Source organism: Coenobita brevimanus, chromosome 34 (genome assembly GCF_032717465.1).
Source record: "Coenobita brevimanus isolate Jiangsu-jjx chromosome 34, ASM3271746v2, whole genome shotgun sequence".
Taxonomy (NCBI): domain Eukaryota; kingdom Metazoa; phylum Arthropoda; class Malacostraca; order Decapoda; family Coenobitidae; genus Coenobita; species Coenobita brevimanus.
In genome coordinates, this window is record NC_136987.1 from 6,546,390 (window position 1) to 6,562,984 (window position 16,595).

General features: G+C 45.5%; 1 protein-coding gene across 1 annotated transcript in view; it reads left to right on the forward strand.

Moving 5' to 3' along the window:
- The window catches only part of LOC145396090 (protein O-mannosyl-transferase TMTC1-like), a 170,788-nt gene that overhangs the window by 94,864 nt on the left and 59,329 nt on the right, over positions 1-16,595 (forward strand). Inside the window, exons 4-7 of the mRNA XM_080269556.1 lie at positions 10,265-10,500; positions 11,166-11,238; positions 11,595-11,698; positions 13,921-14,107. Coding sequence (XP_080125682.1) covers positions 10,265-10,500; positions 11,166-11,238; positions 11,595-11,698; positions 13,921-14,107 — 600 coding nt within the window. The remainder of the gene's footprint in view (positions 1-10,264; positions 10,501-11,165; positions 11,239-11,594; positions 11,699-13,920; positions 14,108-16,595) is intronic.

The following is a 16,595-nucleotide window of genomic DNA, read 5'->3' on the forward strand; positions in this document are numbered from 1 at the left end:
TACGAGAGCATTTACCATCGCATTTACTAGAGCATTTACTAGAGCATTTACTAGAGCATTTACTAGAGCATTTACTAGAGCATTTACTAGAGCATTTACCAGAGCATTTACTAGAGCATTTATTGGAGCATTTATTAGGGCATTTACGGTGTCATTCATTCGTGTCACTTTCATCCCATTCATCATTCCTAATTCATCACCCACTCTGACATCATCCATCAAACTGCCCATCCCTCCGCCCCAGTCAGTTCCAACTTGATTACTACGTCTGTCCTGAGTGACTGACTGACACTGTTGTTATGTAATTGATTTGGGCATAGTGTTTGTGCTTCTTTACGCGCACACACACACACACACACACACACACACACACACACACACACACACACACACACACACACGTTCTCGCTTGCCAACTGGTGGACGGGAGTTCGCGCCTCGCTCAGGTTGCGAAAAGTTTCACTGACGAAGTGGGTGGTTACTGTCCCCCTTGAGCAAGGGGACGGGTGTGTGCGTGTGTGAAGGTCACAGCCTTGCCCTTAGATCGGACTATATGAGCTCTCAGCTCCCTTCCGGGAGGGTAAAAAGCTGACGATCACGACCATCAAGTGATCCTGACCGACCCGGTGAATTACACACACACACACACACACACACACACACACACACACACACACACAGATAGATAGATAGAAAGATAAGTAGAGAGATGGACAGTCAAACACAGATTGAGACAGAGACAGATGGATAAATTAACCCAAATAGACCTTGACTCACTCTTATCATAACATACCAATTTGTTTTAATGTGAATGTAGGAAAAAGCGAAGGAGTGATGCTGAAATGAGGCACTAAGATGTGTTACAAGATTAAGGACTGTTTTCGCGTCAACACAAGGGTCTTCGTTGCACTTCCTCCTCAGCACTCTTACACACAAACACTCTTACGATCAATTTCCTGTCGTAACCCAGATTTTGAATTGCACGAGAGACAAGGAGGCTGTCGACTCTGCCCCGTGTTCTAACTTCACAAATAAATCTTGGTTAAGAGACGAAAATTACTGCAGATTATAACTTTTTTTTTCTGTAGGATGATCAGGGAAATGAATGGAAAAAAAAAAAAAAATCCTCCCTTGTCTAGCTGTTCCTACAAAAAAAAAAATAATAATAATAATCAAAGTTATCACCGGGAAATGATTATAAAAATGCTTCAGAATTCCACCCCTATGTTGATTAAGCCTACACCTAACCCCTCCAGTTCACCAAGCCTTTCCATTGCTGAATAAAATCGTCTGGTGTTTGGAGGAATGAGAAAATGACGTTCTTGGGCTGTGGGTCAAATCGCTTAGGAGGTGGTGTTAGGGAATTTCAAGAGCCAACAAGGATACGGTCGTAAATGGTGTAAAAATAGTAAATGTACTGTGTGAGGAGATTCGAGTTACAGTATTAAAATAACACTGATATACTGTCACACCATCACACCGTCATACCGTCACACCATCATACCGCCACACCATCACATGTCACACATCACATATATCACACACCATTACATACAAACCCTCAACACACCACCACGTATCATTCCACACCACACACCACCCCACACATCACACACCATCACATACCATCGCTGTCACACAAAATCGCTCTCATATACCACTGCCACACACACACACACACACACACACACACACACACACACACACACACACACACACACACACACAATGTTCATATATGTGTAAATGTAGCCACAGTAGGGTCGTAACCTGTGTATTATCTATGTAATGTTCCATCCGAGACTCTTGAAGGCGACGTGTGGTCTTGATTCGCTTAGACAATATCATCCTCACTGACTCATTTTACGTGATATCCTTTGCTTCACCTAAACAATTGTATTTAACTCTGTGGAAATTTCGCGCCGCACAGCGGTTAGAAGCACTTCACTAATATCCTCACCATGGAAGGCTTCCCCAGAGCTTGATATAATCCTCAGTTGGTAGCAAGATTTATAGAAAGGGACGTCCTTGGATTGGAGGTGTCAGTGGAGATGGTTCTTAACTATTAAAGACTGTTATATAATATCGTCCTGCGGTAACTAGCAGTAGTAGTTGTTGTACCCACTAGTTTCATCTGAACCTAAACCCAGCAGACTGCAAGCTGAAGATGTCTCACTCCTGCATTCCACCATCCCTCTCTCTAGGATGAGGACAGTGAACCGAGGGGCGTTTGTATAGCTAGGCAATGGAGCCGCCCAGTTATGCAGGTGCCACGGCGCGAAGGCTCGGAAGTAAAAACCTAGTAAATGAAATGGTTGTCGTAATGAAGTAATTAAATGCCCTGGAGCTGCCATTCGGTAATCACTTTTGAAAATTATGCCTTCGCAATACACTTATTTCACACTTAATTAAGCACTCCATTATACATTTTATGGACACATCTCTCATTAGCACACGATCGTATATAACGGCTCCAGCGTGCACTGACCATAAGACTAGTGCTGGGTTCATTTTGTTGAATAATTTCGTTATGTGAGAGGTTTCCATCCTGTCTCTTTTGTGACTAATTCTTGTAATGGAATGAAAGAAGGAATCCAAGGCTGAGACCCTGCAGAACTTGATCGGTCGAAAGAAAACTGAACGGAAGAAAGTCAAACTTAGGATATGTCCATTTCGGGAGAAGCCAGGCCACTACATTTCAAAGCCTGAAGGTCATAGTCAGTGGGAAAGTGATAGAAACAGACTGAAAAGGACAGTTCCTGAGTTAACCAGTTGCATGCATGAACGACTGAGAAAACCAGTTAGCTTTTTGCATGAGACAGTTGGACAGAAAAGTGGAGAGAATGTATAACTTGTATTAGGACATTTGTTTTATATTTAACCCTCGACAACTTTTTTCATTTTATTCTTGTTCCCTCCAGACGATTTGAATGACCTTAGGAGGAACTATTCGAGCTGGAAGAATGCCTTATTCCTTGCATTAAAAAAGATGAAGAAAAAAAAAGATATAGCCTTCATTAACCCTTTCACTTTACAGTCTATTTACGTAACTATTGCCAGACGCCTTAATCAAGTAAGGAGTGCCCACAAATAAATCGCCTCCATGCCGCCTTATCTCCCGCCATTTCACAGCCCTGATCCCAGCTCACACACCCTTCTCTCATATACCTCTCCACTCCATCCCTCCATCTTATCCTCGGCTACCTCCTCCCTCTCCCCTCCTCCACTTCACTCACATACACTCTCCTTGTTACTCGTTCTCAATCCTCTCCACAGTCAAACCATCTCAATTTATTTCTCCTAATGCATTCTATCACATCCATAACGACACCACAACGCTCCTTCACTTCCTCATTTGTCAGTTTGTCTCTCCATGAACATTTCCAGTCAGAACAGTCTCATTCTTCTCAAACTTTTCCATGCATGCTTCCACATTTGCCCAGAACGCTTCTTTCACTCTGCTTGTACGGTCTTCCGTTGGTGTATATAAACACACGATGGCCAACACAAGGCCGACCTTAGGAGCTGAGGGGCCCAATTGCGAACATTTTTGGTGGGACCCCAGGTTTACAGCCAAGCATCTGTAGAATCATAGGGATGTAAATAATCTCTATTATTGACTTTATATTTCTGTGGTAGTATGGAAAGCAATCATAATGTGTGTTTAAAATGTGTATGAGTTAATAATGGGGAGATAATTCGGACACTGGCTAACCATACCCCTCCTCGACTGTCCGAATCACCCCAAATCTATATAATTAATTGATGGATACCCTCAGATTTCACACGGGAGAACTTTAACATTGGTTTTTGAAAGCAATATCTTCCACATGCAACACAGATTCACCATAATAATACATAATTCTCTGCTTAATGTATTCGTGGAGGTAGAGCTTACGATATGCCCTTGAATTATAACAGAGGGGATGAAAAATAAATAAATAAATAAATAAGTAAAAATAAAATCTGATCTACATTGAAAAGTTTGGCCTTTGCAGCTTGGAGGTTCCGTGTGGTTGAAGTAAACAAACTATTGCACTTTCAGACACGACCTCACGGCCCTAGGTCCCATACGCTTCTCAGGAAATGCTCTGTCCGAACCATCACCGCTCTGCCCCACTCTAGCTCCCTAACGTGGGTCCCCTTGGCCGCGGGGACCATTTTGGAGCAATTGGGCTTAAAATCGGCCCTGCGCCCACGTTTGTATTTCAACTTTCAATCATACCCACACAATCCTTGAACCAATTGATCCATGCTCTCTTATATTCTCCTTTCATCCCTTGCACCCAACAATACATACACCCTCCTTTACCCTCCAATTCTCACCTACGCCCACACATGTACCCCATCCATACTCCTACTCTGTCACACTCTCACCTCTCCATTTAGTCTTATTCATGCCACATATGTCCACTTCTGCACCCTCAAGCACCTGGACAATCTCTCTCTCTCTCTCTCTCTCTCTCTCTCTCTCTCTCACCTCATCATTTTGTACCCCTTACATTCCACGTCAATTTGGAACTTTGTACGTGTTCTTTGTACTGTCCTTGGTCGACACCTGTTGGTCTGTCCTGATCCGAGGCATTTTGTTGGTCTTTTTTACTTAGTTGTTTTCCGGGTTTGTGGTAGGTGGGGACGCTCATCATCCACTCACTTGATGTAGTGCTGCTCTCGGGTGTCTGCCCTGTCCTCTCCTCCATCCTTCTTTCCTTCCATCCTCTTCTGTCTTTCCCTTATTCTTTCCTCATCCTTCTGCCTATGGGTGATTTTAGATTCCCTCCTTTGCCTTTCCTTCCTTCATTCTTTCCTATTCTTTCTGCCTGTGGGTGACTCTAAACTCAGTGACAAGCCAAATGGTTTCCTGTACACCAGGAAAACATTTACTACGCTGGGTGGTAACCATATAACCATATTTTGGCACCTGGTGGATTAATGGGTATTTGTGGTGCTTCAATCGGATTGAGCCAGTGAAGGTTTATGCCCAAGGGATGGTTGGGGTTTATTGTTCACCTAATGCCACTCAGGGATGAGTGAGGCTGGTCACTCGCATCTTAAATGTCATGACCAACTTGCCTAGCCCCGGGCTCCTACGCTTCTCATGGGGCAACGTAGGATTGGATGCTTTAATGGATGGATGGATGTTTTCTGGGTAGGATCACTAACCCTCCGCCAACCAACTTTCTTATATGTACGGAACACATATTGGTTGGTTATACTCGTTAGGTTACCACCAAGTATACGAAATGATTTCCTGGTTTACAGGATATCATTTGGCTTGTCAATCAGTGTAGAATTACCCTGGAATAGGGCATCACTACACTGAGTTGATGATGGGCACCCCCCACCCCACCGACCACTTAAAAATGCTTAAGCTAATTAATATCGCATATTGATAGCAAGGACAATAATAATAAAAATAAAAGAGTAAGTTCTCGAGATGATGCGAACAACAAGACTACAGCACACAGAAGGCTCACACCTCCGTCAACGCCTATACCAGACAACCCAGATCACCACCAAAATTTAATCAACTCTTCCTTGGCCCATGAACCACATATCCACAAACTTTTATTGAAACCCATCAGTAACATTTTATATATCATGTAGACATGCAATTATAAAACAGTCCTGAACCGGGACTCAAACTCAGATCACCATCCAAATTTAATCAATTGTTGTTTGGCCCATTACACACACATCCACAAAATTTCATTGAAGTCCATCACTGACTTTTTTTTAGATATCTTGTGGACAAACATGCATACAGACCGACAAAGACGGGTGAATACACAACCTCATCCAAAATCGTTGGCGGAGGCAATAATTCATGGCAGCTACTGAATAAGTGTCACAGTATTGTTTTCACGCGTGTTCTTTTCCTTAATTGTGAATATTGTGATGCCGTATCACTATAATGCTTTCAGTACTTTGACGATCCCTTGTATTTTATTTCTATATAGCGAGACGATTTTATTCAATTTAGGAAAGACCACTCGCACTGAAGTGGTTCAATGAGAGCAGTTTAAGTCTTATGAACCCGAATGTGGATGTGAGTGCGGTGTGGGTGTGGGTGTCGATGGATGTGGGTGTAAGTGGATGTGGATGTGGGTGTCGGCTTCGGTTTGGTGTGAATGTGGGTGCGATGTGGGTGTGGGTGTGAGTGTGGGTGGGGTTGTTGGTCTGGGGTGAGTGTGGACTTAGTTGTGGGTGTATTTGAGCGTGGGTGCAAGTGTGTGAGGGCGTGGAGTCAGGTGTGAGGGTGTGATTATGGTGTGTGTGTGTGTGTGTGTGTGTGTGTGTGTGTGTGTGTGTGTGTGTAGGTACAAGTTTGGGTGAGGGTGTGGATACGAGTGTGGGTGTAGGTGTAAGTGTGGGTGTGGATTTAGGTGTGGGTCTGGTAGTGGTGTGGACAGGTGGGAGTGTCAGTGAATGCATGGGTTCGGATGTAGGTACTGTATGTGTGTGTGTTTGTGTGTGTGTGTGTGTGGATGAGTGAGTGGGTGGGTGGGATAACGGGCGAGTGGGTGGGTGGGTGAAGCAACAGGATGCCGGGTGCGGGGGTCAACGAGCGGGTGTGAGAATATAAACACAACAGGCTGTACATGTCCATACCATCAATTTGCAGGGCAGCACCTCCACCACACCTGCCACACCTCTACCACACCACCACCACATCTGCCATACCTCTACCACACCTCTACCATACATACCATACCTGAACCACGCCTCCACCGCGCATATAACACCTTCACCACACCTGTCACTCCAATACCTTTACCACACCTGCCACATCTCCATCATACCTGTCGTGCCACCATCACCTTTACCACACTTGTCACACCACCACACCTGTCACACCACCACATCTACTACGCTTCCACCATGCCTCCACCACACCTGCAACACTCCACCGCACCTGCTACATCTGCCACACCTCCAAAACTACACACTTGCCGCATTCCTACCACACTTCCACTGTTGTCTGCTACATCTGCCACACGTTTAAATTACCACACTTGCCATACCCTCACCAGCACACCACACCCCCATTACACCACCACACTTTCCACGAACCCACTACACACCACATCTGCCTCTTCCCCCACACCTCCACCACACCTGCCCCATCCTCCACACCACAACCACCACACCTGCCCCATCTCCTACACCTCCGCCACACCTGCTCCATCCCCTACACCTCCACCACACCTGCCACACCTCTACCACACCTCCACCACATCTACCATACCTCTACCACACCTCTACCATACATACCATACCTGAACCACGCTTCCACCGCGCTTATAACACCTCCACCACACCTGTCACTCCAACACCTTTACCACACCTGCCACATCTCCATCATACCTGTCGTGCCACCATCACCTTTACCACACCTGTCACACCACCACATCTACTACGCTTCAACCATACCTCCACCACACCTGCAACACTCCACCGCACCTGCTACATCTGCCACACCTCCAAAACTACACACTTGCCGCATTCCTACCACACTTCCACTGCGTCTGCTACATCTGCCACACGCTTAAATTACCACACTTGTCATACCCTCACCACCACACTACACCCCCATTACACCACCACACTTTCCACGAACCCACTACACACCACATCTGCCTCTTTCCCCACACCTCCACCACACCTGCCCCATCCTCCACACCAAAACCACCACACCTGCCCCATCTCCTACACCTCCGCCACACCTGCCCCATCCCCTACACCTCCACCACACCTGCCCCATCCTCCACACCTCCACCACACCTGCCCCATCCCCCACACCACCACACCTGCTCCATCCCCCACACCTCCACCACACCTGCTCCATCCTCCACACCTCCTCCACACCTGCACCATCCCCCACACCTCTACCAAACCTGCACCATCCCCTATACCTCCACCACCCCATCCCCCACACCTCCACCACACCTGCACCATCCCCCACACCACCACCACATCTGCACCATCCCCCACACCTCCATCACACCTGCACCATCCCTATACCTCCACCACACCTGCCCCATCCCCCACGCCTCCACCACACCTGCCCCATACCCCACACCCCCACCACACCTGCCCCATCCCCCACACCCCCACCACACCTGCCCCATCCCCCACACCCCCACCACACCTGCCCCATCCTGCACACCTCCATCACACCTGCCCCATCCCCCACACCTCCACCACACCTGCATCATCCCCTACACCTCCACCACACCTCCATCACATCTCCACCAAAATCTGCCACAACACTACCACCCCACCACACTTGCAAAAGCCTCACCACATTTGCCACACCTTCACTGCACCTCTAACACACCTTCATCACCCTTGCCACACCACACTTGCCACACCCCCACCACACGTACCACACCGCCACCACACACCACCTCACCTTGAAGTGAACAGACGGCCCGACGCAGACGTCCACGCCATTGATTTGCCGGGCCAACACACACCCACGCCCCCACCACACCCACGCCTCCACCAAACCCATGCCCCCACCACACCTACTCCCCCACCACACCTGTCACTCCACCACGCCCCCACCACACCCGTCACTCCATCACATCCCCACCACGCCCGTCGCTTCACTAAGCCCCTACCACACCCGTCACTCCACCACACCCACTCCCCAACAACACCTACCACACCTCCTCCACGCCTACTTCTCATTTCCACCACACCTCCAGTGTATCTGTCACACCACACCCACACGTCCCATACACCTACCACATCCACCACCTCGGCACCACACCTGCGACACACTAACTGCACTTGTCACACCTCCACCACATCTACCACAACTCTGCCACACCTGCCACACCTCCACCACATCCACCACAACTCCGCCACCTCTACCACATCCCCACCACACACCACTACACCTGCCACCACACATGAGTCCCAAAGGACGGCCAGGTGCAAACGCTCACACCATCAATTTGCCGGGCCACCCCACACCCCCATTTGAACGTCATTTGCCACATCTCCACCACACCTGTCACACGTCCACCACATATGACAGACTTCCACCATCCCTTCGCCACACCTCCACCACGCCTTCCACAACTCCTACACACACCTGCCACACCCCTACCACACCTGTCACTCCTCCACTACACTTGTAACACTCCACCACACCTCCATCACGCCTTCAACACCTCAACCACACCTACCACACCTCCGTCACACTTGCACAGAGAAAATAGTTGTTACTTCTAAGAAATGTAGTTTGCTGAAAAAAAAAATATATTGTTCCATTTACAGATTAATTATGTTGTAATGACAAATACAGTGATCATATAATTGCAGCAGCCAGTTCTGCTAAGGTTGCAAAACTGATTTCCTCACTTTAGCAATATCCCTTGCTGGAGCAAAAATGGCAAAATTTTTCGCCACATCAAGCAATTTCAGCTTAAAAAAAAAAAAAATGTGTGTGTGCGTGTGTGTGTGTGTGTGTGTGTGTGTGTGTCACACCACACTTGCCACATCACCGCACCCGCCACACCAACACACCTGCCACACCACCACAAATGCCACACCACCACACGTGCCACAAGCATTACCTGGTGTTTAGCAAGAATGAAATTAAAATCACGGTACTGAAGGGATTAAAGCTGCTCCAGGATTTTACATGGGCAAGAAACAAACACCCCGAGAGCACATACCTCCTCCAACCCTAATAAAATTCATGATTCACTGTTGTAATTTCTCCATCCTACCAGACGAAACCTCACAAAGTCATATAAATCTACGGTCTTGTTTGCCCTAATACAAAGGCAAAGAGAGCGCATACCTCCTCCAACGCCAATTATTTTTGTTTTATTTATTCCTGCATGCGGGTCCGGATCCACCTCAAAATCTAATAAGCTCTTCCTTGACCTACTGCCCTCCTATCCACCAGATTTCACTGGAATCCGAACTCAACTTTATAAGATATCTTGTACACAGACAAACAGGCATGGGTGAATGCATAACCTCTGTCCTAAGGTAATACAAAGGTAGATATATTCCTGAAGACTATTGAATAAAAGTACTCTTTCTTTCCTTCTTTCTCTCTCTCTCTCTCTCTCTCTCTCTCTCTCTCTCTCTCTATCGCATTTTTTTTTTTACCAACAGGGCCATAGAGCGAGACAGAGAAGAACCAGGAGAAGACACGAGCACAGAAGACGAGACTGGACTTGGTCCTGAAGTTGCGTTTGAGGATAGACGAACGGCCTCTCCCTCTGAAGGCTGCCAGACATGTACCGCCTCCACCTTCGACGTCCCTAGAAGAGGAGAGGGCGTGGGCGTGGGGAAGGAGTGCGTGAGTGAAGAGAGGGGCGAGGAGGAAGGGCGTGGTTGGGCGGGGTGGGCGTGGTTGAGAGGGGCGGGTGTACTAGCGGGCGTGGGAACTCTCTGCAAGGAACACGCTCTTACCGTTCTGGCTGTGTGCGCCGCGTGGGACATCATACTGCACAGGACGCATGTTTGGAGGTGAGAGAGAGAGAGAGAGAGAGAGAGAGAGAGAGAGAGAGAGAGAGATGCTGTTTATAATGAATCTATATGGCGATACTGATATAATAAAAAGAGGGAGAATTAAGATATCAAGTAGACTGAGAAGATAGTGTAGTATGTGCTGATGATGCTGTGTTATGGCGATGCTCTTTGTTGGTGATACTATATGAAGGTGTTGCTGTAATGTTAAGTAGGTCAGCAGTGAGATATCAAAGTGAGAGAACTCTGTATTGTGTGGTGATGATGCTGTATTGATGTTGTTGCCATATTGTGCAAAAGGAAACTGTATTGTGCAGTAATGACGTTGTGATAATAATGCTGATGATACAGGAAGACTACAGTAAGGTATCAAGCAGAGTGAGAGGATAATACTGTCTGTGTACGATGAATAGTACTGATGATCAAGAAGGATAAAACTGAGATATCGAGCATAACGAGAACCAGACTATAAATAGGGTGTTAATTTTTTGTTAATGCTGATAATATAGTCACACTGCACTAAGATATCAAGCAGAGTGAGAGGATAATATGTTTCGTGAACTGATGAATAGTACTGATGATCATGAAAGATAGAAGTGAGATATCGAGCATAACGAGAGACAGAGTATAAATAGGTGTGCTAATATTTTGTTTTCCCTCTTGAGACTGCTGCTGCGACGTCCGGCCACAAAGGGACTAAAACCTCTTGTAAGGAGACTCTTCAGCCTGGCTATTATGGTAAGGAAGCAACTGAACGTCCATTATTACTATATGTTCAGAGGCAGAGATAAAAGAAAACAGTACACATTTACCTCCATCTCCAAATCTTGATACATAAAAAAATTCACCTTTCGCCATCAGTTTGTTTAGAGTCTGATAAATATAAAATGGTTTATGACCAGAGTAGGATATATAAAAAACATCTCTCTCTTCTGTCCAGAACGGGATATAAGCACACACACACACACACACACACACACACACACACACACACACACACACACACACACACACACACACACACACACACACACACACACACACACACACAGTACGTGCTGAACATACTGTAACGCATTAATGGTATCCTGTAGGGCTCGGTACTGCTGGCGGTGAGACTGTGGCTGCAGCGTGGTTCCCCTCCCGTATTCAGTGACCAGGACAACCCAGCATCCTTCACACCATCACTACTCGCAAGGTAAATATTTGGCAACATCCTATTTCCAGCACACCAGTACTATCGAAAGTTTATCTTGATAAGTATGTAGAAAACTCAGAATATCCAAGTATTTGTTTGGTTTTTATGAAGGTCTACCACAAGTACAGCACGTGTGATATACAGGTTCGTCTTTTTTATAGAATCCCTTGACATTTGTTAGGGATCTCGTGTTATTGGCTCGATTATAGTTCAGTCACTGACGTCTCTAACAAAAGGGTTTACCTCTGAGTGAAACAGGAAAACTTTTTCTGAATATTATTACATAATTTTTTTTTTAATATGAAACAGTGGGTAACTGCTGCCTGTTAAATTGAATTCAGTGGCTTTATTTTTTGTATTACTCAGGATGATGTTATGAGCCTATTATATTTTGTTTTTACACACTATACGTAATATGGCTAAGATGAAAAAGTGATCGCCTATTTAGATTATGTACCCAAATTTCATGTGTTAATTTTCACTAATTATATCTGCTGTAATCTGTGGGAATGAAATTTATTTTTTACAAAATACGTTACAGAGAATGACAGTAGATCTGACACTTTTCATCCTCCTCATTCATCTATTTTTATTGAGAACACCTCTTGAGTTTTAAATGACTTACATTTTTTTGAGAGGTTTCCGATAAAGACACCATGTTTTTAGACTAATACACCCAGTCTCTAAGAAGTTGATTCAATTAGAACAGTAGGCTAATTTTATCGATCATTCCTTTGAAGATCACATGAGAAACACTGGGAACACCAGTTTCGAGAGAAGAATTTACGACTGTGTAGCGCAGAGGGAGGCTGAGGTGGTTTGGGCATTTAGAAAGAATGGAGGACGCAAATCTGGTGGAAAGATCTAGGAGTGTGATGTGGAGGGTGAAACACCAAGAGGACTTTAGACTGGGCCCTGCAAAATTGCCTCATGGTTCAGTGATGGAACAGAGATGCTGAAGAGGATCTGTAGCTTCAGTATGCGCCACCACTTGAACAAGGCTGACAAATAGAACCACGTACTTAGCTTTCCAAGGCGAAACTAAACAAGGGAAAGAACCATGTGAACGACCGAGGCAAACATAATAGTGGACGATTTGGCCTTTTGTGTCATTTTAAGCAAAGGGTGTTTTCTGACCCTATTATAAGTGAAGAAGAAGGGGAGCTGCAAGGCTTGGTGGATGAGTTTGGGAGAGTGTGTAAGAAACGGAATCTTAAGGTGAATGTAGGGAAGAGTAAAGTGATGGTCTTTGAGAGAGATGAAGTCAGTGAATGTACAGTGAGGTTGGATGGTGAGGAAATGGAAAATGTGGGTACGTTTAAGTACCTGGGGAGTGTGATGAGTAAGGATGGAAGTTTGGAGGGTGAAGTGCTTGAAAGGGTTCAACAAGGAAGAAAGGTTGCTGGTTCCTTGAAAGCAGTGATAAGAAACAGGGAAGTGACCATGGAAGTGAAAAAGTTACTACATGACAGTATTGTGATACCAACTCTAATGTATGGAAGTGAAACTTGGACGTTGTTGGAAGGACACAAGTCAAGAGTGAGAGCAGTGGAAATGAGTTATTTAAGAGGAGCCTGTGGAGTCACATGGAGGGACAGGCTGACAAATGAGGATATAAAGGAGCGTTGTGGTGTGGATGTGGATGTGATAGGAAGCGTTAGGAGGAACACACTGAGGTGGTTTGGCCATGTGGAGAGGATGGAGGGTGAGAGACTGACGAGGAGAGTGTATGTGAGTGAGGTGGAGGGGGGAGGCCGAGGATGAGATGGAGGGATGGAGTGGAGAGGTATATGAGAGAGGGGGTGTGAGCTGGGAGCAGGGCAGTGAAATGGAAGAGGACAGAACGACGTGGAGGAGATTTGTTTGTGGCCACCCCGTACGGGATTAAGTCGTCTGGCAATACATAGAGAGATAGATTATTATTATTATTATTATTATTATTATTATTATTATTAGTTACTACAACTACTACTACTACTACTACTACTACTACTACTATTACTACTACTACTGCTACTACTTCTACTACTACTACTACTGCTATTACTGCTACTACTACTACAGATAACTATTATTATTATTATTATTATTATTATTATTATTATTACTACTACTACTACTACTACTATCATTTTCACTAGACTCATCAGAGGTTAGGTGCCCTATCTCATCACTCTGTATAGCTCCACCGGCCCGTGATACCGAAACACACCTCTCACCAGGACCCTGACGCTGTGGTACCTGCCTGCCATGAACGCGTGGCTGCTTCTGTGCCCGTTTACGCTGTCACATGATTGGCAAATGGGCTCCATCCCTCTCATCACATCACCGGTGGACCCCAGGAACCTCGCCTCCCTCTGCCTCTACATGGCCATATTGCTGCTCCTCAGGGCAGGTTGTCTCACTAAGGTGTGTATTAGTAAAGGTTCTTGCACTTCACCCTTTCACTTCAAGGCTTTTATTTTATTTAGCAACCTGACCTTGACCTACTTTTTTTTATTCCAGTTTCCTTATTAACCTGACCTAAGGCGACCTAAGCTGACCTAGCCTAACCTAATTACGCCAGTGAACCTAAACCTCACTGAATGTTGACTGATCTGAAGGAGCCTAACTGGATCTGAATTGATGAACTTATCCTAACAAGATGGACCAGACTGTACCTTAATGAACCTAACTGGGCCTAACTGAACCTAACTGCATCACTGAACCTAACTGAACCTAAATGGACCTATCTGAACATAAACTAACCTAACTGGACCTGAATGAACCTATCTATCTATCTATTGCCGGACGCTTTAATCCCATACGGGGTGGCCACAAACAAATCGCCTCCACGTCACCCTGTCCCACGCCATTTCACTGCCCTGCTCCCAGTTCACACACCCCTCTCTCATATACCTCTCCACTCCATCCCTTCATCTCATCCTTGGCCTTTCCCTCCCTCTCTCCCCCTCCAACTCACTCACACACTCTCCTCGTCAGTCTCTCACTCTCAATCCTCTCTACATGGCCAAACCACTTCAGTGTGTTTCTCGTAACGCTTCCTGCCACATCCACATCCACACCACAACGCTCCTTCACTTCCTCATTTGTCAGTCTGTCTCTCCATGTGACCCCACAGGCTTCTCTCAAATAACTCATTTCCACTGCTCTCATTCTTGACTTGTGTCCCTCCAACAACGTCCAAGCTTCACTTCCATACGTTAGAGTTGGCATCACAACACTGTCATGTAATAACTTTTTCACTTCCATGCACACTTCCCTGTTTCTTATCACAGCCTTCAAGGAACCAGCAACCTGTCTTCCTTGTTGAACCCTTTCAAGCACTTCACCCTCCAAACTTCCATCCTTACTCATCACACTACCCAAGTTCTTAAACGTACTCACATTTTCCATTTCCTTATCATCCAACCTCATTGTACATTCAGTGACTTCACATCTCTCGAAGATCATAACTATACTCTTCCTTACATTCACCTTTGGATTCCGTTTCTTACATACTCTCCCAAACTCATCCACCAAGCCTTGCATCTCTCATTCGTCTTCACTCGACAACACAGTATCATCTGCAAACAGCAGTACATGGAGTTTCCAAACACTGCCCTCTCTCATTAGGGCCACTCCAACATCCACTTCCCTACCTTGTATATCCTTTATAACCCCATCCAAATACAGATTAAACAACCATGGAGACATGACACATCCCTGTTTCAACCCAACCTTCAAGTAGAAAAATTTACTCAGTTTACTATCCACATGCACTGCAGCCTTAGCACCCTCCTATATACTCTTCACAGAATTCAACAATTTCCCATCTAATCCATATATTCTAAGTGCTTTCCACAATCCTTGTCTATCCACCCTGTCATATGCTTTCTCCAAATGCATGGAGGCCGCTTACAACTTCTTTCCCTTCTCTAGAAACTTTTTTACTAAAGATATAAGAATTAATATCTGATCTACACAACCTCTTTCCTTCCTAAAACCTCCCTGTTCTTCTCCAACTATTTCCTCTGTTATTTCCCTAACTGTCAATAAGTATCTTACCGTATACTTTTCCTATTACACTAAGAAGACAAATGCCCCTATGATTTCCACACACTTCTTTTTCCCCTTTCCCTTTGTACAAGGGAATAATTATACCTGAATTCCAATCCTCAGGGACTCTACCTTCCTCCCAGGCCAATCTACACATCTTCCACATCCATTCTACTACTATCTCTCCCCCATGCTTCAGCATTTCACCACACACTCCATCAATTCCTGGGGCCTTCCCCATTTTGACTTTCTTCATTGTTTCCGACTGTCTTCATTGTTTCCACAACTTCCATCCAACTGATTCCTTCCTGTCTTGTCACATCCCTCCTCCCAGCCATTCCCCAGCCACTTATACCCGCATTACTTTCATTCTCTATGTTCAGTAATTCATTAAATTGTTCTCTCCATCTGCTCACTTTTTCTCCCTTCTCAACTAGTAATCTACCATTTTTATCTTTCACTCCCCTACTAACTTCATTGCCACCCTGTCTGACTCTCTTTACCTCTTTCCTGAATATTTTCTTACATTCCCTCCACTTGACACTCAAATTCCTTCCAAATTCCTCATCCACTCTCTTCTTAATCTTTCTTACTAATCTTTTCACCTCTCTCCTCCTCTCTACCTATAACTCTCTCTTCCGTCTCTCAGCTTCGTCCACATACCTATTTCTCATCCATTCATTATATGCTTTTTTCTTTTGTGCCACAGCCTGTCTCACCTCTTCATTCTTCCACCATGCTGTTCCTTGCACTCCTTTTCTTCTTCTCTTCACCCCACACATGACCTCACATGCTGCACATATAGCTTCTGTGAATATCTTGCACACACCTTTCACGTCCCCCATCTTCTCCAATTCAT